Source organism: Tamandua tetradactyla, chromosome 3 (genome assembly GCF_023851605.1).
Source record: "Tamandua tetradactyla isolate mTamTet1 chromosome 3, mTamTet1.pri, whole genome shotgun sequence".
Taxonomy (NCBI): domain Eukaryota; kingdom Metazoa; phylum Chordata; class Mammalia; order Pilosa; family Myrmecophagidae; genus Tamandua; species Tamandua tetradactyla.
This window is the reverse complement of record NC_135329.1, coordinates 79,245,671-79,273,238: the sequence shown is the minus strand read 5'-3', so window position 1 is coordinate 79,273,238 and position 27,568 is coordinate 79,245,671. Positions and strand designations below refer to the sequence as shown.

General features: G+C 53.6%; 1 protein-coding gene across 2 annotated transcripts; it reads right to left on the bottom strand.

The window, feature by feature from the left end:
- Positions 1-971: 971 nt before the first annotated feature.
- AGXT (alanine--glyoxylate aminotransferase) lies at positions 972-10,416 on the bottom strand. Of its 2 annotated transcripts, none has more exons than XM_077153309.1 (12): positions 10,215-10,416; positions 9,435-9,800; positions 9,157-9,349; positions 8,379-8,443; positions 7,875-7,975; positions 6,848-6,918; positions 5,756-5,840; positions 4,771-4,866; positions 4,028-4,097; positions 2,231-2,326; positions 1,810-1,938; positions 972-1,308 (listed from the first exon to the last, which is right to left on the bottom strand). In XM_077153309.1, exons 1-12 carry the CDS (start codon positions 10,278-10,280, stop codon positions 1,201-1,203), a joined length of 1,446 nt encoding a protein of 481 aa, XP_077009424.1. In that variant the 5' UTR covers positions 10,281-10,416; the 3' UTR covers positions 972-1,200. The 2 variants fall into 2 exon arrangements, with proteins under 2 accessions (XP_077009424.1, XP_077009425.1); XM_077153310.1 differs by lacking the exon at positions 10,215-10,416 and adding an exon at positions 9,902-9,923.
- Positions 10,417-27,568: the final 17,152 nt, after the last annotated feature.

The following is a 27,568-nucleotide window of genomic DNA, read 5'->3' as shown; positions in this document are numbered from 1 at the left end:
TTACTCCTAACAGCCCTCAGGTGGCAGAAGCATTGGAGCACCTAAGAGTGCCAGCCCTGTGCTGCTGTGGGACTGGAAGAAGCAGACCGAGCTGGACGAACCATTTCTCCATGATTCCACTAACATGGAATCCGAATATGGACAGGCCTGGCTACAGCACAGGGATCAATGTGGAGGGCCCTGGGGGCTTCCCTGGGATGAGACCGAAGCCTTGAATGTGGCGGGGCATGTCCTGGGCCCCCACATTCCCCAGCTCCTAATGCAGCCCCCCGGATCCCCTGACCCTTTCCCATACTGCACGCATGGTGGCTGTGCCGTGAAGTGGCCTTGTGTCCCCCTGGCCTCCCTCTCTCCCTCCTCGGTGCCTTGGCGGCTCGTGCCAGCCCACGGAGCAGGCTTGGCCAGTACCTGGAGTGTGTGACCAGGGACAAGCCAGGCTGAGCATCCTCTAAAGGGCATGGGGTGTGTGCCGCAGTGGGGCCCCTGCCCATCCTCGTGCTGGGGGTTCTTGGGACCAGTGAGAATGTGGGCATGTGGGCAGGGAAGTCACTGCCTGAAGTCCATCCTGGCCCTGAGTGGACAAAGACTGCTCCACCTGGCCCGAGCTTTCCTAGGGAGGAGAAAGTCCAGCCAGGGACAGGGGTCAAGGGCCAGTGGCACGGGGAGGGGCTGGGCAGTGGCCTGCCCTGACCTGCAAGGCCTGCATGAGCTCCCGGGCTTGCTGGTGCCTCGTCCGCATGGGCCCCAAGGGGTGGGGCCTCCTGCTTACAGATGCATCTGGTAGGCACCACCCCACCCTGCTTACTTACCTGCAAATCCCGAAGAAGGATGCGGTGGGATCTGCCCCAGCCCCCCACGGTCCACACTGCTGCCATTCCAGGTGACCACAGGCAGCGAGGGGAGCCGAGAGGTGCCCTCCCACGAGACTCTGGAGCCCACCCTTGCTACCCTACAAGCAGAGAAGACTCCTCCACAGCAGCTGGCTCTTTATTGAAGGTCCCCAGGAAGGACGGTGACCGATCGGGGGAGCCTCAGCTCATTGGGAAGATGCTGCAGGTCCCGGACCGAGAAGTCTGTTTCCAAGGGTCCCCTCCAAGGGGGCTGGGGTGGCTGCCAGGTCCTGGCCGGGTCAGCTTGGCATTGTCTGTTTGCTCCTGGGCCCTGCCCTCGAGCCCAGGCGGGTGTGGGAGCAGGTGGGGGTCACAGCCTGTTCCGGGGGCAGTGCTGCAGGGCCTCCTTCAGCGCCTCGATCACGCGGTCCACGTTCTCTCGCGTGGCGTTGTAGCCCAGCAAGCCAATGCGCAGCACCTGGTGGCACAGGTAGGGGTGCAGGTGCATAGTCTGACCCTGCCTGGGGGCTGGTGAGAGCTGGGGGTGGGTTCCCCCAGCGTAGCCACCCTGCCCGTGTGGTGTCCAGCGGGGAGGCCCCTGTGGACGGAGGCCACAGCTTGCTCTTGGTGCCCACGGGCCAAGCCCAGGGAGTCAGGGTGGGGGTCTGGCTAAGGCCCACTCAGAGCATCGCCCTGCAGTGGGGAGAGGCAGACCTGGGCACAGTCCACCTGAGAGAAAGACAGGCATCCCGAGTGGGCATGGAGAGGCTGTGCCTCTTGGGGTAGAGGGGGCAGGAGGAGGCCCTTTATCCCGACCCCCTGGCATTCCACGTAGGGTCTGGGCTGGGGTTACCCCCATGCCTGCCGTTCTGTGCCCCACCCTGGCCTGGTCAAGGCAGGTGCACCATGGGGTATGAGAAGCGGGGCTCCCCCTTGGCAAGGGAGATGGCAGGACCCGCTTCCCCAAGGGCCCTCTCACCTTCCCCATTGAGGGCCCCAGGCCACCCGTAATCTCGATGCCGAAGTGGTCCATGACGTAGTTGACAAGGTCCCTCCACTCATAGCCAGCAGGCACGACCACGGAGGTGACTGTAGGCAACCGGAGGGCCTGTCCGGGGAGAGGGCAGCTCAGTGCAGGGAGCCCCCTCCCCCACCCCTTCGGTGCTTGCCGCCACCGCCCCACCTCCCAGTGCCCCAGCCAGCCGTGCCTGTGCTTTGGAATGGAGGTACAGGGAGGAGAGAAAGGAGCCCACGATGGCTGTGGTGGCCCACCCACCCACAGGGTGCCACCCCAGGGTGCCTCCGGGAAGGGTCAACTCCAGCTGAAGCTGTGCTGGCCTTGCAGCTGGGCTTACATGCCCTCTCCCTCCACCCTCCAGGAACTTGCCCGGAGGCCTCACCGGGTCCTTCACGAAGAGCTGCAGGCCCAGCCCCTGCAGGCGCCCGTACAGGTAGGCCGTGGCCTCCCGGTGTTGCTGCCAGCTGTGCTCCAGGCCCTGTGGAGAGAGTGCACCTTGGGGCAGAGGGGCTTTCCCTCAGCGGCCATCAAGGTGGGGTTCCCCACCTGGCCTGGACCCAGGGACTTCTCGCCCCTAGGAGACAGGTCTGGGGCTGCCCCCGGATCCAGGCCTGAGGGGGGTTGCCAAGGGGCCCTGAGCAAGGTGGGAGCCAGGCAGTGTAAGAAAGGGATGCTTGGCAAAACCCCAGGCTGGTCCCGTCCCACCATCCCTACTTGACTTGGGCTGGGAAGCTGAGCATGGCTGGAGGAGGCACCCTATGATTACTTTAGACTCAAAACCCCTGACCCTATAGGGCCTGCTGCCACCCTCCAGGTCACAGTCCCCGGCTGGCCCCCGCTCCCCTTGCCCCGGCGACCACATCCCATGCTCAGACACCCTTGACTGGGCCCTGGCACACTGCCTTGGGTTGACTGAAAAGGGGCCAATCCTGCCCTATTCCTGCACCTGAGATCTCCATCTTCTCGCTTACCCTCAGCCCCTTCCCAGCTCCCGCCCCGGCACCTCTCAGGCCTGTCCCCACAGGGTCTTCTCTCAGCCCCATGTCGCCACCTCTTCTGCAGGACCAGGCTGCCAGCATGCGAGGTCCCGGCATCCTTGGGCCCCTTCTCCCTTCTCCCATTTCTTTGCTCCCCTTTGTAACAAAACTTGCCTGGAGGCCCACCTGGCCTCCTGCCCTCTCCTTCCCCCCAAGCACACACTGAGCTTCAGCCTCGAACCGAGGCACAGGCTGCAGGGCTCCGGTGTCTGCAGGGCTGCGCAGTTTTGGTTTTCCCCTGGGTTCAGGATGCCAGCCAACCCTGCTCAGGCGCCTCTACCTCGGGGCCTCCTTGGCCCACCTCCCGCACCCCTCAGGCCTCTGCATGGCCCCCCACAGGCCCCCCATTCTTAACTGCAGCCTGCACAAGCACTCCCAGCATCCCCATAACACTGCACACATTACATGCATCGTCACTTAGAATGTCTGTGTTCCTTGCTGGCTCCATCTTTATCTACTGAGGACCCCGAGGGCCAGGCCTGGTCAGAAGCTGCTCAGAAGCTGCAGGTTGTGATGTCTGACCAGTGCTCCTGTCCCAGCAACTTAGAGAGAGCTTGGAAAAAATTCATGGGCATGGCTTGGAAATGGGGAAATCAAAACTGCTAGTGTTGTCAGCCAAGTAGAAGTAAGGAGGCTCGATAGGGCCTTTGGGAACGCTTCTGCCATCAAGGGTCCCGAGTTCAGGTGGGGCCCTGGTACCAAACCTCGGGCTGCCAGAGACCCACGTCTTGCTGCCGCCAGTCTCTGCCCTTCATTCTGGGCTCCTGGAGGCCGGCGTTCAGCCCCTCCTGCTGGCACCCTTGGGCCTGGTGACCATCCACTGCAGGCAAGGCCCTACAAATGCCCACAGTCCTGGAGCAGGCCAGCAGGGCTCCCGGGCAGACGACAATGGTGGAAGGGTGCAGGGCAGCTTAGGGGGTTAGGGTGTCACGGGCACGGCATGCTCAGCCCGGGAGTCTTGTACTTGGCCTTTGCCTCCACTTACACGTCTGTTCCTGGGGGAGGAGCTCCACTGCAGAGGGCCCACGCCTCCTACTCCTTGTCTGTGGGGCCCCACTGGGGGGATGTATCCCCTCCACCATAGGCCCACCCATGGCAGGGCCTTCCTGCCCCAGCCCCTGGCTGGGGGCCTGTGTGCATACCTGCTCCGCGATGATGGCCAGGCTCTCCCTCAGGCTAAAGAGGCTGATGATGGGCGTGGTGTGGTGGTACCTGGAAGATGGGGGGAATTGGGCGATGCAGATCTTTTGGGTGGGCATGCCTGGGCATCTGACATGGCCCCTGGGGGACGCCCAGCACTTCTGGGCTCATGGACTGGAAGCATTGCAAAGGCTGCCTGATCTGGGGCAAAGGCATGGCTGAACACACACTGCAAATCCCAGGCTTCGGCCACCACCCCGAGGCTGCCCTCTCAGCCCCATGCGTCTTGGGGAGCCCCTCCAGGCTCCAGGTGCCCTGCACCATCCCCGGCCTCTGTCCCTGGGTACAGCATAAGGGGCCGCCCCAGAGATGGGATTTAGCATATCTTGCCCAAAGGCATCTAAGAGTCCCTGGCTCACCCTTGTCTTGTGTAAAATGGGTAAACTGAGGCCCAGGACAGGCAGGTGTGGCAGGGCCAGTCCTGGAGTGCCTGATGGTGAGCTGACACCTTCTGGAGGGGCAGGGCCTGGGGAAAGGGCGGTGGGCCATGTGTGTTGCGCCCAAGCTACCTGGTCAGGTGAGGAACAGGTGAGCTTGGGTGGGCATTGAGGCCTGGCACAAGGATACGCAGGGCTCCAGGGGTGGGGGGTGTTTGGAGTCCAGTGCGTGAGATTCATGGCGGGCTGGAGGGCAGTGAGAGGCATCCCTAGGCCATTCCACCCAGTCCGACCCTGCCCACACTCACAGCCTGGGCTTGTCGTCGCAGCCCCAGATGTTGGCCAGCCATTTGAGGTCCAGGTAGAAGGACACGGGCTTTGTCTTCCGTGAGTAGATCTTATTCCTGCGGAGGAAGAGGCAGCCTGCTGCTGTCCAGCTTCCCGCTTCCTAGGAGGGAGGCCAGAAGGGCCCTAGGAAAGCTGTATGCCATGGGCTTGGGCTCAGGGGGCCCCCAGTTGCCACATGGGGTCACGTCTCCTAGCCTTGTGGTTCTCTGGGGGTCTCTTCCTCTCTCCCTTGCCCCCAGGTGTTGCCCCCTTCATTTCCCAGGCCACCAGCTAGAGTGAGTCCAGCCCATCAAATGACAGGGAGAGACAGGCTCAGGGTCTAGGGCTGTGGCCTCACTGTTCCTGGGGCTCACAGCACTGTGGCATGTGTGTGGGAGCCCTTGGCTGGGGGACTGCCTCTCCCCCCTGCCTGCTGCTGAGGGCCTGGGCCTCAGTTGGGGACGTCAGGGGCCTCTGCATTCCTGTCCCAAGCTGCACCAGCCAGCAAAGGGCTTCAAATATGTCTGTCCTTGGGGACCCCAGGCTGATATGTCCAGCCCAGGCCTCCCCCAAGCTCCGGGCACAGACCCAGCACCTTCGCGGATCTCCGTGAGGCCCAGCAGCCCCTCAGCTGCCGCCGCCCAGCATAGGGCTCCTGACTCCCTCCCGGCCTGGCCAGCACCTGGACACCAATGGCAGGGGATGACCCTGGTCGCAGAGAGGGCAAAGGCGACGCAGACCCTCCCTGCACCTGTACATGAGCCCCAGGCCTGTGGAGGGCCCCTGCCCTCCTCCCTCCCCCTCCCCCTACCACGAGCAGCCCTCATTGCACCCCATGAAGCTGGGTGCTTCAGAGAAGCTGCCTGACCTCAACAGCCCACTTGGGGTAGGTAGGAGGGTCCCCTCTGCTCCTGTGCTCGACCTCACCCTCTGCAGTGCCCTGGCTGGGGGTGAGGGTCCACTCACTTGGCTCTGTCGCTGAAGGAGATGAGAGAGGTACCTGGAGGCGCGTTCAGGACCTTCTGGGAGCCCGAGTACAAAACATCGATGCCTGCGGGTTGGGAGTGGGATGACCGTGCTCAGAGAGGTGGGGGGCCTCACAGGAGGTCAGGCCCAGTCCCCTTCTCAGCTGCAGTGGAGGTTCGAATCTCAATCCCAGCCTGTGACCTCGAGCCCTGAGCTTCTCAGCCCAACTTCTCTCCTCTGCCCAGCTTCTTTCTCCATTGAGAGGAGTAGCTCAGCCTGGGGCAAGTGTGGCATGTGCATCCCAGGGGCAGCCCATCTGTCCCCATCCTCCTGGGTCTCCTCTTTAGGCCTTTCCTTTGAGGGTCAGCCCAGAACTTTCTCCCTTCATTGCCTTGGTGTTCCCTCACCAGGATGGCTTCTGCTGAAAGGAGAAGCAAGCTGGGGGGAAGGGGCTGGGCGGGCTTTCCTAGCAGGGAAATGGCTGGGAGTAGAGGCTTCCTGGGCAGGCCTGGCTGCAGTTCCCTGCAGGGCCACCCTGCCAGTAGTACACACTGCTGTGCAACCACCCTCTGGGGTATGGGCAGATGGGGAAATTGAGTCTCTGTATGGTCAGCAGCCCCACTGGGACTCAAGCCAGTGCTCTGGTTGAGAGGGGTCTCTGGCACTTCCTTCTGCACCTAGTTGGGTGCCAGCCCATGGAGTAATATCTGCTCCCTGCACCTGCCCCTCCAGGCTCCATATTCCCTGCCTGGACCCCAGTCCCAGCCTGGGCCTGACAGACCAGAGATGGGTTGGTGATTGATTGGTGGAGCCTGACCAGTCCCTTCTGGAGACAGAGCTGCACCCAAGAGTGTGGGCTAAGGGAGCCTTCAGGTGGAAGGAAATCTCAGCAAGGGCCTCCCTGAGCCCTTGTTTAGGGTGGGCATTGGGGATGGGGTCAGATTTCAGGCGAGGGTTGGTATTCGGGTTAGGGCTAGGGTTAGGATTAGGGTTACGGAAAGGGTTGGTGTTAGGGTTACGTTTCGGGCTGCTTTGGGGTTCACAGTCGGTATACAGCTGAGGTCATGCAGGGCACTGAGGGGCTACCCTTACCTTGCTGGTCCATGTAGATGGGGGTCCCTCCCAGTGATGCCACAGAATCCACCAGGAGCAGACACTTGTACCTGAGGTGGGAGAGCAGCCTGGTGAAGCCGGGGGATCCTCAAAGGTCCAGGCTTCCCAGGCTTGGCTGTGTGTCTGGAGGGGCCTTGAGAACCTTTTAAAGGCAGGTAGGGAAGCTGGGAGAAACTTCTGCCATGTGTGGCACCTTTCTAAACTCTGTCAGGGTCCCCTGGGACCATCAACTCTTTCTCCTCTCAGCCTGTGTCAGAGCCAGAGCAAGCCATGGGGTTAAATGGATGTCAAAGCCACGGCCTGTGGTGGTCAGGACTCTGGCTGGCCTCAGTGCAGTGCCCCCCATACAGATCTGCATTCAGGCTGGGCTTTGGCAGTGGCCACTGCCACCAGGGTCTTTGGGTGGGCTGGGACCTCTGAGTAAGCCCACATCTCCTGCCAGCAGCTGCTCAAGCTAGAGCCCAAAAGGACAGAGCCCAGAGATGGTCAAGCAGCAGGGCTGAGAAAGTGCCCGTGTTCTTCTCCTTGTGCCCTAGGCAGGGAGGGGCATGCTTTGGTGAGTCATGGTCCCCACCCGAGGCTGGGCCTGTGCTGGCCCACCCTGCTGGCTCTAGGTGGGTGGTGGGCAGTGACCCTGCCAGGGCAGCCCTCTAGGGTGCAAAGTCTTTTGTCCTTTGGCAAAGCACTCCAAGCAGGACTTGGGGGTCACAGCAGTCCTGGACCCATTTCCCCAAGGGATTCCACCCAGTTCCATAGAGGCCCAGCCCTATGTGGCCCATGCAGGGGTGGAGGGCTGGAGGAGAAGGGCAGGGGGCGGGCAGCAGGGTCCAGCCATGGAACTGGAGGGCAGCATGGTGATGGGCGCCCACCAGGACTCAGCCCTGAGAAAGGAGGAGCCCCGGGGGCCCCCACCCCCACATATGACTGAGCAGGCTCTGGAAGGGGTGTAGGGGCAGGACACCTGCCATCCTGGGCTCGGGGCTTGGCCATTTGTCCCGGGACTCACCGGTGGCAGAGCTCCCCATAGCCGTCAAGGGGCTGCAGGACGCCGCTGGACGACTCGCCCTGGACTAGGAACAGTAGCACCGGCTTGTGTTGGGCCAGGCCCTGAGTGGGGAGGGGAGACGGCAGCAGCTGTGGGCTGAGCGATGGTCCAGCCCACTGCTCCCAAGCTGAGGAGCTGGGCAGGGGGCCTGAAGGCCTCAACCCCCACCCAGCGTAAGAGTGTGCTGGGGAGGGGCGGCAGGGAAGGGGGCGCTAGCCCGAGGATGAGCAGGCTTGGCCCTGGCTGCCCATCCCTGCCTGTCGGGAAGTTGAGGCTTGAGCCTCTGGCTGGTGGGAGACCAGATGTATCCACGTCATCTGAGCTGGGTGGGGACCATCTGGCCCCATGGGACCGGCACCCTGAGTGTCAGCATCGAGCCTGCTTCCCAGCTCCCAGTCACAGTCTCCTGCCCCTGCCCACTGTTTGGGCTTCCCGTCCCATTCTGAGCACACCTGACCCCCGTACCTTCTCCACCTCTGGCAGCGAATAGTGTCTCCCGGGGTCCTTCACCATCTGGTGCACTTGGGCTCCTGGGGCCGGGCAGAGTGGACAGTAAGTGCCAGCAGGGACAGAGTCCACTAGAGTCCGGGGGCCCTGAAGACCCTGCAGGGGTCCCTGCCTCTGTCTGACTCCAGCTTCTCTTGTAGACAGGGCCTTTGGGGGTTGTCCATTAACCAGGACGAAGAGTGGCCATGTGGGGAGCTGCCTGGGCAGGGAAGGGCCCTGTGTGGCACCGGCTGTTTCCAAACCACATGCCACGATCAATCATTAAACCCAGTGGGCGCAGCTGCTTCTTGATTTTTCTCTCTAAAGGAATTTACCCTGTCCACATCACCATGGTTTGTAGGTCACAGAGGTTCCAGGAAGAGGGCTGTTTCTGAGATTTTGGGGGTAGGGGTGGGGGTCCAGCCCCTGAAAGCCCACTGACACAGAGCAGAGCTGGAGCCTGGGCATCCCAGGGAGCTGCTGAGGCTTTTGGGGTTTGTGCTGAGACCAGAGGCTTCCCAGTGCCAGAAACACTGGTCCCCAAACTCTGGGAGAGCAGGTCCAGGCAGCTCAGCCCACAAGCATTCGGGCACCTCCTGAGTTGCCAGCAGGTGAGTACCGGATGCCTGCCTGGAGGAGGTGGCAGGCTGGTGGGGAGGTTGAGGCATGGAAAGCCGCACATGGGAGTGAGTGCTCACAGGGGATAGAGCAAAGGCTCCCCCGGGCCACACCCCCTCCTCCACCCTCTGGCCCTTACCCATGCGTTCCCCGATCTCGGCGGCCCTCTGTCCCCAGATGCCGTTCACCCCGACTAGGAAGGAGTCTCCAGGCTCCAGGATGTTGAACAGGGCGGCCTCCATGGCGCAGTGGCCCGAGCCGCTGATGGCCAGTGTGAGCGGGTTCCTGGTCTGGAACACATACTGGATGCCTTCCTTGATCTCGTCCATGATCTGGGGGGCGGGGGCAAGGCTGATCAGACAGGTGGGGTGGGGGGACACCAGGTGCACCCCCACCCTGGCAGCCCACCGGTCCTACCTGGAACATCTCCTTGTGCATGTGGCCGATCATCTGCAGACCCCCGGCCGCCAGGACCCGCGGGGCCAGGTTGGAGGGGCCGGGCCCCAGCAGCAGGCGGCTGGGGACCGAGAGGGGTTTCCGCAGGGCCTCTGGTGGGGGCACCAGGAGCGGGTGCGAGGCCATGGTCCGCGCCCAGCCTGCCGCTCTGGGCCCCAGGGCCGTGCCGCCCCTGCCCAGAGCCCGGAGCATTTCCCAGCCGGCCCCGCGCCAGGCAGCCATCCCCAGGCGTGTCCGTTGGTGGTGGTGGTCACTGACCCCGTGTCGGCGCCTGGTCTGGCAGCCGGGATGTTGAACCCTCGCTGGAGGAGGAGGCGTCTCCAGGCCCTGTCAATGGGAAACAGAGCTGCTGCCCCAGCCCTTCCCCTGTTTCAGCTCCAACCCTGCCCCCCAGCTCCCCCACCCCTGCCTGGACGTGCAGCTCGAACCTGCTTGGCTCAGGGGATGAGCAGAGTTATTCTTAAAGGGCCAGAGGGCAAATATGTTCAGCTTGGCAGGACATAAGTTCTGTGGCGCAACTCCTCAACCCTGCTGCTGTGCAAAAGCAGGTGCAGGGAGTGTGACCAGGTTACGATAAAATTTATTTACGAAAACAGGTAATCAGACCTGAGGACGTAATGAATTGACCCCGGCTGAGCTGACGGAAAGGCTCTATTTAGGAGAGGCACAAGTGTGTGCACACATATGGAACACGTGCACACACACGCATCCTGACTGCAGTGTTCACTCTTCAGCACTTACCTGGAAGTGAGTGCTGCCTCTGCCCTCCATGCCTGAGGGCTCCCCTGGGTGAGGCACTGAGGACATGGGTGGGGACTTTTCCCTGCTCTCCAGCACTGGGCGTCAGGAAGTGGCACCCCGAACTCCTCTGGAAAAGGAGCAGGGTCTGCTGCGGGAGCCTGGGGCCAGGAGAGCTGTGTGGACACCCCATCTGGGCCTCTCGGGCTCCACAGCCACTTGCCGGGCCCCTCAGCCCCATCCGATAGGAGGGGACGGGTGCCTGCTGGCAGTGCCGTTATTGACAGATCTCAAGGTCCCTGGGACACCCTGCCTGTTTGTGGATCAGCTGCCCCTTTGAAAGGGGCTGGCCCCTCACACCCAGGGCAGGGTCAGGGACTCACACACCCAGGACAGGACAAGCAGAGCCTTCTCAGTGACCGAGGAGTCAGCACCCTCCCTGGGACCAACACCCCGACCTTTCACCCCTAGGAACTCATCCCCCAGAGCCCACTGGGCTGGCAGGGCACCCCTCCCCACCGCCATCCAGCACACATGCTAGGGCTAGGGTTTGTCAGGTGTCCTGGGGGTGCTGAGACCTCATGAACCAGCTAGGCTGGGCGGGTGTGGAGACGCAGCGGGGGTCCTTCCAGCCCCACCCAAAGGGTGGCCCTGCCCTCCTGGTGGTGGAGAGAGTGGGGGTAGCCAGGGTTCAGAGTAGGGAACCCCCTCTCCTGTCCACCTCCCTGCCCCTCCCTGCCCAGCCTCACACCCCGTTAACCCCAGCAGGGTTGTCCTTCCTTTGGGTGCCTGACCCTGTACCCACTGCAGCACCCCCTACCCTGGGCACCTCTCAGCACAAGGTAGGGCACAGGGTGACCAGGACAGTCTCAGTGCCAAGCCAGGAAAGGTGAGCTGGGGCCAGGCACATCAAGGCACAGGAGAACCCCTAGAAGCTGGCTTCCTTGTTCACCCCCCTTTCCCCCCTCTTGCTCCCCATTTCCTCTCTTTCTCCTCTCCCTCCTACACATCATCCTCCCTTCCTTTCTCCTTTCCCTCCTCCCTCCTCCTGCTTTTCCCTCGGCCAGAGGAGCCACCCATCGTAGGAGTGGCTCATAGGTGCTTCCTCCTGCTCGCCTGGCAGCCCCTCACCATGTGCCATGTGCCACATGGACCTCCTACTCCATTTACCCCTCTCCAGGCACAACCCATGTCACACAGCTGTGTGTGCTCAGGGTCCGCATGTGACCAGCCCCTCCCGTGCAGCCAGGGGGCCTGCTTTGCTCCCAATCAGGCAGGTGTGGCTCTCCTGTCCCATGTAAACGTAAGAGGGGGCCTGGGCAACCCAGGGTGTTTCTTCAGACTGGAAGCTGATTGGGAGCTGCAGAGCCACTGACACTAGCAGGACACGTCACTGACCTCTGCCTCCCGGAATCCTGGAGACAAGGGCCACCTGGCAGGTAGGCTGGGCATCTCTGGCTGCAATGCCAAGGTCAGCAAAGGTGCCTGCCAAGGAGCAGCATCTCATCACTGTGCAAAAAGGGGAGCTGTGAGGATGGACCAGCTCACCCGCCCCATCTTGCCAGGGACCCGGATGGGCCTGGGTCCAGCAGCCCAGGGGGCTGGGGCTAGGTCCCGACTGGCTGGGGCCACTCTACCTCCTCAACATGGATGGCTTCACGCCCAGCTGCCCAGGGACCCCAAGAGCCTGTCTTTGCTCTCAAGACAGAGTCATGGAACCAGCAGGTGGCATATGCCCCACCAAGCTGTGGGTGCAACCTCTTCTGTTTTACTGTCTGGCTTTTCAAAATCAAGAGTCCACAGGCAGACCCTCCAGACCCAGGAAAGGGAAGGAAGGGCTCGTCCGAAACCCTGGGTCTTAGATGGGGTTGGTGCCGGGGGAGGATATAGGAGGAGCTGGGGAGGCAGGGCGGGCATCTGCAGGGAGGGGCAGTGCAGGCTGTGCGAGCAGGCCCTGTTGGATGCACACTCCCGGTGTTGTCTTGGGGTGGTGGGGAACACCAAGAGGCCAATGATCTGACACCATCTTTTAGACAACCCACCACCCCTGGGGGTCGGAGCTACTTTCTCCCGGGGTAAAGGAAAGAAAGGAGCCCAGGGCCTCTGTGCTTGCTTTTGGACAGGAGACAGGCCTGGGCAGAGACTGGAGGGCAGACCCAGGGGCACAGGCTCAGCTCTGCCCAGGCCAGAGGCTGTGGGGCCGGCCGGCAATTTCCTCTCTGTGCCTCCCCGCACCCCACACCTCCCCCAGACCCTCACATCTCCCCCAGACGCCCGCATCTCCCCCAGATGCCCGCATCTCCCCCAGACACCTGCATCTCCCCCAGACCCTCACATCTCCCCCAGACACCCGCATCTCCCCCAGACGCCTGCATCTCCCCAGATACCTGCATCTCCCCCAGACCCTAACATCTCCCCCAGATGCCCACATCTCCCCCAGACGCCCGCATCTCCCCCAGACGCCTGCATCTCCCCCAGATACCTGCATCTCCCCCAGACCCTCACATCTCCCCCAGACGCCCGCATCTCCCCCAGATGCCCGCATCTCCCCCAGACCCTCACATCTCCCCCAGACGCCCGCATCTTCCCCAGACGCCCGCATCTCCCCCAGACCCTCACATCTCCCCCAGATGCCCGCATCTCCCCCAGACCCTCACATCTCCCCCAGATCCCCGCATCTTCCCCAGACGCCCGCATCTCCCCCAGACCCTCACATCTCCCCCAGATGCCTGCATCTCCCCCAGACGCCCGCATCTCCCCCAGACGCCCGCATCTCCCCCAGATGCCCGCATCTCCCCCAGACCCTCACATCTCCCCCAGATGCCCGCATCTCCCCCAGACCCTCACATCTCCCCCAGACGCCCGCATCTCCCCCAGATGCCTGCATCTCCCCCAGACCCTCACATCTCCCTGTGGGGTGGAATTTCTGGCCTGGCCATATCCAAAGTTCCTTCCAGTGCACAGACTCTGCCCCCACACGTGGAGCTAGGACACCAGCTTGGCTGAATTTACCAAGAAGTAAAGAGATCTCTTTGTGTAGCTTTTATAATTTCCCATGCAGGGTGTTTTTTTAATCGACATTTTGGACTCAAAATACTGCCTTTAACCAGAAACTTGGTCTGGGGTGGCCCAGCATGCACCACATCCCTCACAGCCCAAAACAAGTAAAGCAGTTATTTGCATTTTCCGTCTTCAAATCTCAAAAAATGACAAATGCTATCCTTAACAAGGATTCAATGAACAAATCCAGGTTTTGCCACAGGTTGGAACCTATATATTTAACCAACTCCCTATGCAACAAAGTAAGCTCTCCATGCCAGGGCAGTACCCCCATGCCTGAGAAGTCCCCCTCGCCATGCTCACAGCTGGTCACTCTCTTCTTTGAAGTGACTCATGGAATCCAAACTAGAAGGTGGAGCTTCTGATAAGGAATCTGCACAGGAGCAGGTTTGAGCACGTGAGTTCCACTTGCTGCCTGCTGCCTAGCCTGTGCCAGAGCCTGTGGTGTGGGGGGCACAGGTGCCAACTGTTCAGATATTAGGGGTAATTGGCCAACTCTTAATGCTTAGAATTTTCTTCTAGGTTTTATCGCGGGCACCTTTAAGTGTGGGAAGCAGTGGAGCCCACAGCTGCCCTTCTGCCGAGACAGCCTTGCTGGCCCTGTCCCCCCTGGCCCTGTCCCCACTGCCCCTCTCCAGCGCCCTCCAGCTTCATTCTGGTGCTGCAGCTTTACTCTGACATGGCCCCCTGTGGTTTGCTGGCCTTTCCTTCCTTACTGCACTTTCCATTCTTACACCCCCTAAGACTTGAAATTTTGATTCTCTGGTGTCACCATTGGGGAAGCAATTACCTGGCGGAGTTTCGGGAGGAGACGCAGACCTCATAAGCTTTGGGACATGGGACCCAGTGCAAACTGGGCCAGGCACGGACAGCCTCTCCTGCCTGCCCAGCCAGCTTGCCGTGCTGAGTGTGTGCCCAGAAACACGCTGAGTCCCTGGCCCCTTTCCAGGCAGTTCCTCCACGCCCAGCGCAGCCTTGGGGGAGCACAGCTCAGCTCTTCCTTGAAAGAGCTCCAGAGCTGCCCTTCCTGGCTGTACAGACACTTAATTCTTGTCTTGTTCTGCCAGCCTCCCAGGTATGACTCTCATTGAGTGTTTAGGAAACCCCCATTTCCGCAAACTCAGTTATTGTCTAGACCCTGGGGTGACCTTGTCCGAGGAGGGGCTGGTGCCAGCGGCTCCAGGGTCAATGGTTTCTTGGGCATGGGCTGGGCGCTGCCTCCCTGGCTGCACAGAAGGGTCCCCACCAAGATCGGAATATGGAATACTGCGAAACTTTGCAAACCATGTCCTAGATCCACGTAGTTCTGTGCTAATGCAGGCCTGGGGGCTTGGCTGGTCTTATGAATTTCCATTTTTCAAATTGAATTTCTTTTTTTTTTAACATGTGAAAATCAGTTATATATTATTTATTTATGAACATAAAGATATTTTTAAAAAACTTTTTTATTGTATAATGCAACATACATACAAAGCAAAGAAATAAAAAACCAATAGTTTTCAAAGTACTCTTCAACAAGTACTTTCAGGACAGATCCCACAGTTTATCATGGGCTACCACATCATCCTCTCAGATTTTTTTTTTCCTTCTACCTGCTCCAGAATATAGGAGGTTAGAAGGCTTAAATGTTTTTTTATCATCACAATTGACTTTTTTCCTTCTTATTTTGTGAAAAGTAACATACATGCAAAGCACACCACCACAATTAGCTGTAGAACATATTTCAGACTTTGACATGGGTTACAATTTCACAATTTTAGGTTTTTACTTCTAGCTGCTCTAAGAAACTGGAGACTAAAAGAGTTATCAATTTGTTAAATCTTATCTTCACTGTATAACTCCACCATCACCTTTAATCTCTCCATCCCTCTCTTTAGGGGTGTTTGGGCTATGGCAATTCTAAATTTTTCATATTGGAAGGGTCTGTCACTAATATGGAGTAGGGAGATGGAATCTCTGGTGTTCTAGAGTGGCTGGGCCATCTAGGTTTCAGGACTTATCTGGACCAGGGACCCATCTGGAGGTTGTAGGTTTTCTGAAAAGTTACTCTAGTGCATGGAACCCATGTGGAATCTTATATACTGCCCTAGGTGTTCTTTAGGATTGGCTGGAATGGTCCTGGTTGGGATTTGGCAGGTTATGATAGGTAGCAAGGTCTACCCTAAGCTTGCGTAAGAGCAACCTCTAGAGTAGCCTCTCAACTTTATTTGAACTCTCTTTGCCTGACTGATACTTTATTAGTTACACTTCTTTTCCCCCTTTTGGTCAGGATGAATTGTTGATCCCATGGTGCAAGGGCTGCATTCATCCCTGGGAGTCATCTCCCACATTGCCAAGGAGACTCACTACTGGATGTCTGGTCCAGACATAGCGGGGAGGGCAATGATTTCACTTGCAGAGTTGGGCTTAGAGAGAGTGGGGCCACATCTGGGCAACAAAAGAGGTCCTCCAGAAGTAACTCTTAGGCATACCTATAGGTAGTCTAAGCTTCTCCACTACCTACAAAAGCTTCACAAGAGTAAGCCTCAGGATTGACGGCATGGCCTATTAATTTGGGTGTCCCTAAAGTTTGACACAGTATCAGGGGATTACCTGATAGTAAGGTATAATGCTTCTATAATCTTTCTCCCATTCTTCAAGGGACTTTGCCAATACTTGTTGATTATCTGCTTAATATATTCTAGGATGTATTCAGGCATTAAATAATCTATACAGGATTAAAAGATCTCTTTCTTATTCTGGGCTCATTGTGTTTCAGTTGTTCAAATGACCTATACAGATAGGTTGAGTTAGATTATGTGCTACTGAAAATTTCAGTTCCAGACCAAATAAACCTTTCTTCCTTTGGTCTCAAAGAGTACGTGTGGTTCTAAAATATAGGCACTGTCTTCCTTATCTCTGAGTTCTGAAATAGTTTAACCCCAACCTGATCGGCTACATTATTATCTCTAAATATCTGGTTTTATATATATATATAAATGTAACAGTATATATATATATATGTAACCGTATATAACATATATATATATATGTAACAGTCTCTCAAAATCCAGAAATAATAATTACGACTCCAAACATAACGTGTCTGCTCTAAAAGCTTACAATCCAGGACCTCTGTTTTTTTATAAGCATTTTCTGAAGATGACCATACCATTGTTTTTCTTTTGTTCCTAGCTTATTTTGCCTCACCAAATGTCCCACATGTTCATTCACATCATTGTATGCCTCATGACTTTGTTCCTTTTTGTAGCAGCACAACCTTCGTTCATAAGTATACACCATCGTTGACCAATCTACTTCTCAGTTAGTGCATCCTTCAGCTACCTGCTTTCCTCAGGCTTCATGCAGAGTGCCCAGAGTCCACAGCCCATCAACATTCTCAATTTTAGATAATTTCATTGTTCCCAAGAGAAAGAAAACCAATAAACACATCCTCACCAAATAGGAAATCTAAATCTCCTCTTAACTCTTGTCCCTCACTCCATTATTTACTTCTGATGTTGCTGTAGGATTGCTAATAGTTTCCTTTCAAACATAGCCCATGGCATGCAATAGTAGTTTTCCCCCTGTACCCTGGACTTAAACACTCTTTGTACACATATCATATCTTTGAAGTAATTCTTGTCAGAACTAATTCATATTTCTAGTGTTAATCAGTGGGACACTTAGGTCTATACAACCCCTTTCAATGTTGTTCACATTCTGTTTGGTAATATTACTTATAGACTCACTAGAAAACCACTTTCGTTCTATCTATTCCCTTACATTGGAGTTCAACCTCACTAGTTAACTGTTCACCCATCTTTAGCTTCTATGTATCACTAAGTCCCCTATATTCTGTATTATAAGCCCATGATCATACCTGTATTCTGGTCATAAAAGTGGAATCATACACTATCTATCCTTTTGTGTCTGGCTTATATCACTTAGCATTATGTCCTCAAGGCTCATCCATCTTGTCATGGGCTTCAGCACATCACTTTGTCTTACTACTGCATAATATTCCATCAGTATACGTATGCCACATTTTGTTGATCCACTGTCTGTTGATGGGCATTTGGTTTGTTTCCATTTTTTGGCTATTGTGAATAATGCTGCTATGAACTTCAGTGTGCAAATGTCTGTTTGTGTCGTTGCTTTCAGTCTTTTGGGTATATACCAAATAGTGCTATTGCTGGGTCATAGGGCAACTCGTTATTTAGTTTCCTAAGGAACTGCCAAACAGTCTTCCATAGTGGCTGCACCATTGTATATTCCCACCAGCAGTGCGAAAGTGTCCCAGTTTCTCCACATCCTCACCAACATTTATAGTTTCTTATTTGTTTAATAGCAGCCATTCTTATAAGTGTAAGGTGGTATCTCATTGTAGTTTTGATCTGCATTTCCCCTATAGCCAATGAAAATGAGCATCTCTTCATGTGGTTTTGAGCCACGTGTATTTGCTCTTCAGAAAAATCCTTATTCATATCTTTAGCCCATTTTATAATTGGGTTGTTTGTTATTTTGTTGTTGAGTTGCATGATTTCTTTGTATATACAGGAAATCAAACCTTTGTCTGATGTGTGATTTCTGAATATTTTCTCCCATTGAGTTGGCTGTCTGTTCACCTTTTTGACAAAATCTTTTGACGTGTGGAAGCATTTGATTTTGAGGAGTTCCTATTTATGTATTTTTGTTGTTGTTGCTTGTGCTTTGGGTGTAAAGTTTAGGAAGCTACTTCCTAATACTAGTTATTGAAGATATTTCCCTACAGTTTCTTCTAGAAGCTTTATGGTGCTAGTTCTTACATTAGGTGTTTGATCTACTTTGAGTTAATTTTGGGGTAGGGTGTAAGATAGGGGTCCTCTCTCATTTTTTGGCTATTGATATCCAGTTCTTCCATATCCAATTATTGAAAAGACTATTTTGTCCCAATTTAGAAGATTTGAGGGCCTTGTCAAAAGTCAGTTGACCATAGATTTGGTGGTCTATTTCTGCACTCTGGATTCGATTCCATTGGTCATGCTTCTATCTTTGTGCCAGTACCTTGCTGGCTTTTTTTCAACATGGGCAGGCACCAGGAAGTGAAGCCAGGTCTCCAGCAGGGCAGGCAAGAACTCTGCCATTGAGCCACCATGGCCCCAGACATGCTTTTTGTCCGCTGTAGCTTTATAATAGGTTTTAAAGTCAGGGAGCATTAATTCTCCTACTTCGTTCTTCTTTTTATGATGCTTTTAGCTATTCAGGGCCTCTGTCCCTTCCAGGTGAATTTGGTAATTAGCTTTTCCAAGTCTTCAGAGTAGGTTGTTGGAATTTTGATTACTACTGTGCTGAATCTGTAGATCAATTTGGGAAGAACTGACATAGTAGCTATATTTCGCCTTCCAATCCATGAGCAGGGAATGTCTTTCCACCTATTTAGATGTCCTTTGAGTTCTTTTAGCAATGTTATGTAGTGTTCTGTGTACAAGTCCTTTATATCCCTAGATAAGCTTATTCCTAAGTACTTGATTCTTTTAGTTGCTATTTTGAATGGAATTTTTTCCAGAACTGACTCCTCAGCTAGGTCATTGCTTGTATATAGAAACATTACTGATTTTTGCACATTAATTTTATATTCTTCCACCTTGCTGAATTTGGTTATTAGATCAAATAACCTTGCTGTAGATTTCTCAGGATCTTCCAATTATAGTATCATGTCATCTGCAAATAATGGAAGTTTTACTTCTTCCTTTCCAATTTGGATATCTTTAATTTCTTTGTCTTGCCTGATTGCTCTAGCTAGAACTTCTAGCACTATGTTGAATAATAGTGGTGACAGTGGACATATTTGTCTCATTCCTGATCTTAGGGGGAAAGCTTTCAGTCTCTCTCCATTGAGTACAATGGCTATAGTTTTTTTTTTTTGTCATAAAATATAACACATACATACACAAAGCAAAGAAAGAAAAAGGCAATAATTTTCAAAGCATACGTCAACAAACAGGTACAGAACTGGTCCTAGAGTTTTTCATGGGCTTCCATTCCCTTATCTCAGATTTTTCCTTCTAATTGCCCCAAAATGCTGTAGGCTTTCCAGAGTCATAATAAAGAAATCATACAGTATCTGTCCTTTTGTGTCGACTAATTTCATTCAGCATCGTGTCCTCAAGGTTCATCCACGTTGTCGTATATTTCAGGACATCCTCCTGCATGATATTCTGTCATATGTATATACCACATTTTGTTTATCCACTAGTCTGTTGATGGGCACCTGGATTGTTTCCATCTCTTGGCAATTTTGAATAGTCCCACTGTGAACATCGGTGTGCAAATGTCTGCTTGTGTCACTGCCCTCAGCTCTTCTGAGTACATACTGAGTGTTGGTTGGGTTATAGGGTGACTCAATATTTAGTTTTCTGAGGAATGGCCAAACTGACTTTCACAGTACCTGAACATTCATTCCCACCAGCAGTGAACAAGTGTTCCGGTTTTCCAAATCTCCAACATTTATAGTTTCCTGTTTGTTTAATAGCAGCCATTCTTATAGGTGTGAGTTGATAGCTCATTGTCATCTTAATTTGCATCTCCCTTTTAGCTAATGAAGATAAGCTCTTCATGTGCTTTTTAACCATCTGTATCTGTTCTTCAGAAAAGTGTCTATTCATATCCTCTGCCTATTTTATAATTGGGTTGTTTGTTCTTTTGTTGCTGAGGTGTGTAATTTCTTTATGAACACAGGACATCAAGCCTTTATCCGATATGTGATTTCCAAGTATTCTCTCCCGTTGAGTTGGCTGCCTCATCACCTTTTTAACAAAATCCTTTGAGGCACAGAAGCTTTTGATCTTAAGGAGTTCCCATTTGTCTATTTTTTCTTGCGGCTTGTGCTTTAGGTGTAAAGTTTAAGAAACTACCTCCTATTGCTAGATCTTGAAAATGTTTTCCTGCGTTTTCTTCTAGAAGTTTATGGTAATGGCTCTTACATCTAGGTCTTTAATCCATTTTGAATTAATTTTTGTATAGGGTGTAATTAGGGGTTCCTCTTTTACTCTTGAAAAGATATTCTGTTCCAGTTCAGTGGATTTGGGGGTCTTATCAAAAATCAAATGTGCATAACTTTGATGATCAACCTTGGAGCTCTTGATTCTATTCCTCTGGTCGATGCTTCTGTCTTTGTGCCAGTACCATGCTGTTTTTACCAGTGCAGCTTTATAGTAACCTTTAAAGTCAGGAAGTGATAGTCCTCCCACTTCACCCTTTTTTTTAAGGGTTATTTTTTAGCTATTTGAGGTCTCTTTGCATTCCATATAAATTTTCCAAGTCTTCAGAGTAGGTTGTTGGGATTTTGATTGGTATTGCATTGAATCTGTAGAACAGTTTGGTTAGAATTGATATCTTGATGACATTCAACCTACCTATCCATAAGCATGGAAGGTCTTTCCATCTATTTAGGTCATTTTTGTTACTTTTAGCATTTTTTTTTTTTTTTGGTAATTTTCTGTGTATGCCTGAGGCCATAAAACAGGCCATAATCCCAGTCCTTGACATCCCTGGGATATCTAGATACCTGATTTTTCAGCTACTATTTTGAATGGAACTTTTTTCTTGGGTGTCACTTCAGATAGGTCATTGCCCATGTATAGAAACATTGCTGATTTTTGTACGTTAATCTTGTATCCCATCACTTTGTTGGATTTGTTTATTAGCTCAAGTAGCTTTGCTGTAGATTTCCCAGGGTTTTCTTAGTATAGGATCATGTCAACTGCAAATAATGAAAGTTTTACTTCTTCCTTTTCTATTTGGATGCCTTTTGTTTCTTTATCCTGTCTAATCACTCTAGCTAGGACTTCTAACACAATGTTGAATAATAGTGGTGACAATGGGCATCCTTGTTTCATTTCGGGTAATAAAGGGAATGCTTTCAATTTCTTACCATTATTGGTTTTTCTACTTATGCAAAGCAAGTTGTTGGGATTTTAATTGGTATTGCATTGAATTTATAAATCAATTTGGGTAGAATTGACATTTTAACTATATTTAGTTTTCTAATCCATGAACATGGTATGCTTTATTGATGTGGACATTAATTGAATTTCTTGTGCTGAACCACACTTGCATACCTGGAATAAAACCCTCTTTATCATGGTGTATAGTTCTTTCAATGTGCTGTTGGATTCAATTTGCAAGTATTTTATTGAGGATTTTTACATCTATATTCATTAAAGAATTTTCTTTTTTTTTTGTAGTATCTTTACCTGGCTTTTGTATTAGGGTGATGTTGGCTTCGTAGAATGAGTTGGATAGCTTTCCTTCCTCTTCAATTTTTTCGATGAGTTTGAGCAGGATTGGTACTAATTCTGTCTTGAATGCTAGGTAGAATTCACATGTGAAGTCTGCTGGTCCTGGACTCTTTTTTTTTGGGAGAGGTTGTTTATGCTTTTCTGGTAAGTTGTCCATTTTGTCTAAGTTGCCTAGTTTGTTAGCATATAATTGCTCACAGTATCCTCTCATTATTTCCTTCATATCTGCAGGGTCAGTAGTTATGTCCCCTCTCCCATTTTTGAGTTTATTTATTTGCATCCTCTCTTCTTTTTTCTTTTTCTTTTGTTATCTCTAGCAGCTTTCACCTGGGGGGTTGGCTTGGGGAGGAGGGTCTGCCTGGGTTGGATTGACCCCAATCAGATTTCCTCACCCAGGAGAGGCCCAGGATTCACAAGGGAGTATAATCAGTATCGAGGTTCCCTGAGGATGAGACCCAGCAGGTTGACTTATCTGTGAAGACTTTAGACTTTGTGCCTTTCCTGTCTTGCCCAGCAGATGGCGCCTGTCAGCCAGCCCTAGCTCCCCAACAGTGTAAAGTGATGTGATGCCTTTATTCTCAGCAGATACTGTCCCTTCCAGGGACATGGTTGGGACAGAGGCTGAGGCTGAAGATGGACTTAACTGTTTCTGCTTTCCAGCTCCTGAGGTCTGAATTCTCTAAATAACAGTCATTGCCTGTGCTGGGCCTTGCCTCCCCCCTCCCTTTTTTTGTTTTTGCATGGGCAGGCCCCAGGAATCGAACCCGGTCTCCAGCATGGCAGGCAAGAACTCTGCCTGCTGAGCCGCCGTAGCCCCTCCCCCTCTTTTATTATTATTTTTTTGTCAGCGGGTATTCAGGAGCTGCTCTTCAGATCCCTGTTTACTGTAAGCTGGAAATGCAACGAGTCTCTCTAGCAGCTCCTCCTTCTCCCCTTTCTGGGAACGTGTTTTAGACAGACTGGGCCCCACATTTTGCCTGGGGGTAGGGGGTGGGCATTGGGCACCTTGGCTGAGACCTCACCTGTGGGCAAAATATGTCTGGTGATTCTCAGGCTTCTGTGTGGAAAGAAGTCATGCTGAGGGACTGAGAGGTTCAACTTCCCCAGCCAGAAGCTGGCCCAGGAGTGTTCTGCTTTCACCGGCAAGCAAGACCTGAGTTTGTATAGGGCACTGCTTTGACAGCTGAGTCATCTGTGTTTCTCAGCCAAAACATGGGGGGGGGGGTTGTAGAGCAGCTCCACTGAGCCTGGGACAGGGTCCAGAGAGGCTCTGAAAAGCCCTGCAGTTCTTATGCACTTTCCAGCCTTCCCAGCAGGTGGCGCTGTTGGGTGATGTAATCCTCCTCAGAAATTGTTTTCCTCCGGGAGCCCAGGTTGCATCTGACCAGGTGAGGCTGAACTACCTCCTGGAGCCCAGGCTGCACCTGACCAGGTAGGGCTGAATTACTTCCTGGAGCCCAGCCAGCATCTGACCTGGTGGGGCTGAAACTGGAGGTTCCTCTGCTCTTACTTCACCAGCCAGAATCTGGCTCAACCTGAGGCTGTGCCCACCCTTTTACTTGAGGTGCAGGACTCCCCCAGCAACCCAGTCTGCAGCGATCTCCCAGGCAAGGATTGTGCAGCTGGCTGCTGTTCCCCTCAAGGTGGGCGAGGGGCACCAGGACCCAGTGTTGGAAACACACTCTCTGTCCACGTTTTCTCAGGCTCTTGGTCCCTCACTGACCTGGGCCTTCACAGGTTCTCCCCTGTCCCTCAGGTCCCCAAACAGTTGATTTGGGTAGATTCTGCCCGTGCTTGCTGCTTTTAGGGAAGATTATGTGGTTCCTTTCTACTCCTTCATTTTGTAAACTCCTCCTTGCTGCTCTTTTGTATTCCACTGTCCCCCGTGGTTTGTCTTCTGCCGTGGGTCCCTGTGGGTTTGGGTTTCTGTGTCTGGATGTGGAGGGCATCTGTCCCACTGTTGTGAGAGATTTTATAGTGTGTGTCTGCGGTGGGAGGTGGGAGGGAGCCCAGCTGCTGCCTCTGGGCAATTCCTGAGCTATGTGGGACCAAGTGAGGGGGAGGGGGAAGGACTGGCCAGCCTGGGACAGAAGTTTCCTACTGATATTTCTCTCATTCTTTGAGTTAACATTCGTAGGACCCTTTTCCAGTCTTCAGCTTCTTCCAGAGTGCTGAACTAGTGAGATTTGTCCTTTTTTTTGCTGAAACTCTGGGGAGGGGTTTTTAGTAGCTGTTTATCACATTGATGATGTCACCACTATTTTGCCACATTTTTGTCTAAGTCGCTGAAATCAGTTTCCATGTACCCATACTTGAGCAGAATTGGCCAGGAAGGAACCTTCCTAGATACCTGATGGAAGAGAATATATATAACAGATCGTGTGTTGCAGCACCTGCCAGTGGCAGATTCATCAGTCTCTTTCATCACATTTTTTTTAATGGACAGGAAAAGAAACTATTTCTATGCAATTTGGTAGAATTCAAAGATGGCGAATGTTTCTTCACATGTTCACTGTGTGTGCTCTGCACACATCTCCTTCCCTTTGGCATCTCTGTCTGCCCAGGCCTGGTGCTGGGCAGTGCTGCCCAGACAGGCACAGAGCCAGCACAGCCCCGGATGTGTACAAAGCAAGGCGGCCCAGTGGGCGCTGCCTCAGAATGCAAACAGGCATGGGGAGGCCATGGGGGTCCTTCCCTCTACTGACTTCCTAATTTTGATCCATCTTCACTTGAAAGGGGAGCACCTTCTGGAATCTTTCCACGGAGGGAGAAGAATGTAGCATGTCTTCCTGTTGTCTCCATTCTCAACAGCCTGCTTGGGTGGGTGCAGAATTATGGGGCTGCGGTTACATCTCTTTAGTCTACATTTTGCCTGAAAATGATGTTTTTGCTAAACTATGCAGTCAAAACTCTGGAATAAAGATCTAGTTCATGAAAACAACAACAACAACACATAAGTGATGGAGGGTTGGGGTGAAGCTGGGGGTGAGGCTTAGAGATTCACATCTATATATAGGTGTCACATTCTTAGCCCTCTCTCAGCAGACGTTTGCATCAACAAATGAGATGGATGAGCCTGAAAAGGAGGAGCGAGGGTGCTCTGTGCTCTGGCCCAGAGTCTTAAACCATCTGCGGTGAAGGACTACTAATTTCCTCCCAATGTGTTGAGACTTACTTTGACATTGGTTCACATCCAATGTGACCCGTTGCTTGAGTTTGAACCGTCCAAAACGATTTGAACCCTGGTCAATGAGATGTGTTCACAGGTCATGTTCTCAGATGACAGGCAATGCCCAGCTGCTATGAAAGTTCCTAAATGTTCTCTCAGTTTCTGTACTTATCCATCAAGGGCCAGAGAGCACGTAGCAGACTAGGGCCAGTCCATGGACTACATAAAGTAGCCCTGCTGAAGGCCAACCTTACCTACTGGACAATTCCATCCAAGCCAATCCTGCCAGGAAATACAGAAATAGATAAAAAAGTAAAATGATGGGGATGCCATCTGCTTTTCTTCGCGACTTGATTGCCTGTCCACGGTCTCCTGGTACGTGGTACCTCAGGGAGACGTCAGCTTGATTTGTGTCCTCTGAGTGCCATTTCTTATTTCTGCCTGAATGATTACATAGGGGGTTTCTTCTCCCTTAAATCCAACACCTTGCCAGGGGATTTCTAGGGCTGGGTCTTTTTCATCAGCTCTGCCTGATGCCCAGTGAGTCCTTTTCATCTGCCGTGCAGGAAAGGGTCCACACGGCAGCCTGGCAGCCCTGCCTAGAGAGGCTACCTGCAGGGTAGGCCCTGGGCTGGTATCTGGAAACTCGGATTCCATGTTAGGAGGGTGCCCACCTCCCACGCTGGGCAGAGGTCTCCCTGTGCTGAACTGCCTGGCGACATATGGGTGCTGGGTGCCTGCTCTCCTGGCCGGCCAGGGCTTTGGTCCAAAGCAGGCAGAGGGGCCCACGTGACCAGTCTCCCATGCAACCCTGGGCCTGGGGCGCCAGTGGGCTTTCCTGGTGGCAGCATTTCACATGTGCTGTCACCGCTAGTTCTCAGGGGTTGAGGACACCCCATGTGACCTCATGGGGAGAGGATTCTAGAAGCTTGTGTCAGCTGTCCCCAACTTAGTCCCATGCACCTGTTCCCTTTGCTGATGGGAAGGTGCTTGGGGTCACCGTGGGGATGACCAGGTGTGGCTAGCGAATGACCAGACTCAGCTCACTGCCTAATCAGACTTGTTTAAATGCAGGAAAATTGTTTGGAGGCTTTCCCTCAGCACCGAGAATTCTGTGGCTAGGCGTACACACTTTCTGTCCATCATGGGAATGGTCCTGGGGCTCTGCTTTAGTAACCCCTGCCTCTGTGTACTGGCCGCCACTTGTGGGTAGTTTTCCTGTGTCTGTGAGAGGTGGTTATGGCTGTGTGCTGAGCAATGCATAGGCCCACCAGACCCGGGCAGCGTGGGTGCAGGAGATGGAGAGTGTGCTCGCAGATGTGGTCTCAGGGAACAGGGAAGGTGTTGTGTTAGCTTTCCAGGCAGGGGCAGGCAGCAGGGAAGGATTTCAGGTTGAAGCCATGTCTGAATCAGGCTCCAAAGGGGGATGAGGTTTAATGAGGGGCAGGAGGTGAGGTGCAGAGCAAACCAGGTTGATAGGACAGCACCGTGCAGGCCCTGGGGCAGGAGCTTCAGGCCAGGGTGGCCTCGGGATAGAGAGGGAGGCCAGAGATGACACAGGGCTGGGGCCACCCTCGGGGAGAGTGGGGGGCTCTACCCCAAGGGCTCCATGGACTCGGGAAAGGATGGCCTTGCCATGGGCAAAGCAGACCCTAGCAAGGAGAGCACACTGAGCGTCTCCTAGGAAAGGAGGTACCAGCAGGCTTTCAGGATGTCGAGAAGAGAGGCGCCAAGTCCAGGATGCACTTGGGAGGCAAACTGGCCTGCGGCCGCAGGGAGGCCAGGAAGTGGCTGGTGCAGTTGGTTCTGTGGCTTGGGAACTTGGTTTTGTGCTCAGCGAATCCTTGTGGGGGATTTGACTCTGAGATCTCGTTTCCAGTTTCTTTCTGCGTCCTTCTCCTTCTCTCGGGGGAAAGTGGTAGAGGGAGGTTGAGGCAGCAGCTTTGCCTGGGCTGTCCTTGCTCACCAGCTGTGTGCACACAGGGACTGACCCCCAAGCACCCTGCAGAATGGGGTGCACTGCTGCCCAGCTCCCATGCCAGGCGAGGGTTGTGGGAAACAGACCAGCAAAGTGTGCAGAAGGTTCTGGAATCCACAGAGTGCCCAACGTGCACCAGCAGGCCTTTCCTCAGGGAACAGTCCTGTGCTCTGAGGCACCTCCTGTCCCAGCCCTGCAGGAAGACCCAGGTGGTGGCCTCCATTTGTATTCCCTGTGAGGGGTGCTGCGGTGCCTGGTGTGTGGCCTTGTCCTGCCAAGTCACCCCCGCGTCCCTGGCCAGCTGCCACCAGACACTCGCTGCAAGCTCCCTAACTTCCTGGCCACACCGCCTCACTCTCCCGGTCCACGTTGTCCTGGAGGTACTCCAGGCCTCAGAAGGCAGTGTCCCCTAGACCCTCTGTCCCTACCTTGGGGATGGCTTTCTTGCCTGTAGAAATAGCCATCCCACCTTCCCCACCACCCCTGCCCCATCCACCTTGCACGTGCTGGACTTCTCACCCAGGCCACCTCCTGATGGATCCTGGAGGGCACAGGTCCCAAAGGGGAGGGCAAGTCAGAACCACAGCGTACTGGGGGCCCAAGACCCTGGGGTGCTTGACAGAGCCCATCACCAGTCTCTCTTTGGGCCCACTCCTGACCAGGCCTGGCCCACTCATGCCCACACTCCTGGGAGACCCCACAGTGCCCCAGACCCCATGCGACAGGTACGTGAGAATGGGGACATGCCATGGACAGCCAGGGGAGGCCCCCAATATCCAAAGATGGTGAGGCTCAGATGCCCCCAACTCCAAAACCTGTGCTCTGACCCCTACTGGCTCCAGGACCATCACCTGAGACTGTCCCAGAGGAGGTGGAGGGGGCAGCCTGC

What these genes read in the sequence shown, in the direction of transcription:
- AGXT (XM_077153309.1), bottom strand. Translation starts at nt 10,280, where the DNA reads ATGTCCTCAGTGCCTCACCCAGGGGAGCCCTCAGGCATGGAGGGCAGA. An exon ending in TGCACAAGGAGATGTTCCAG is followed by an intron (nt 9,350 to 9,434) that starts GTAGGACCGGTG and finishes CCCGCCCCCCAG; the next exon opens with ATCATGGACGAGATCAAGGA. An exon ending in TGGCCATCATCGCGGAGCAG is followed by an intron (nt 2,327 to 4,027) that starts GTATGCACACAG and finishes CTCTCTCCACAG; the next exon opens with GGCCTGGAGCACAGCTGGCA.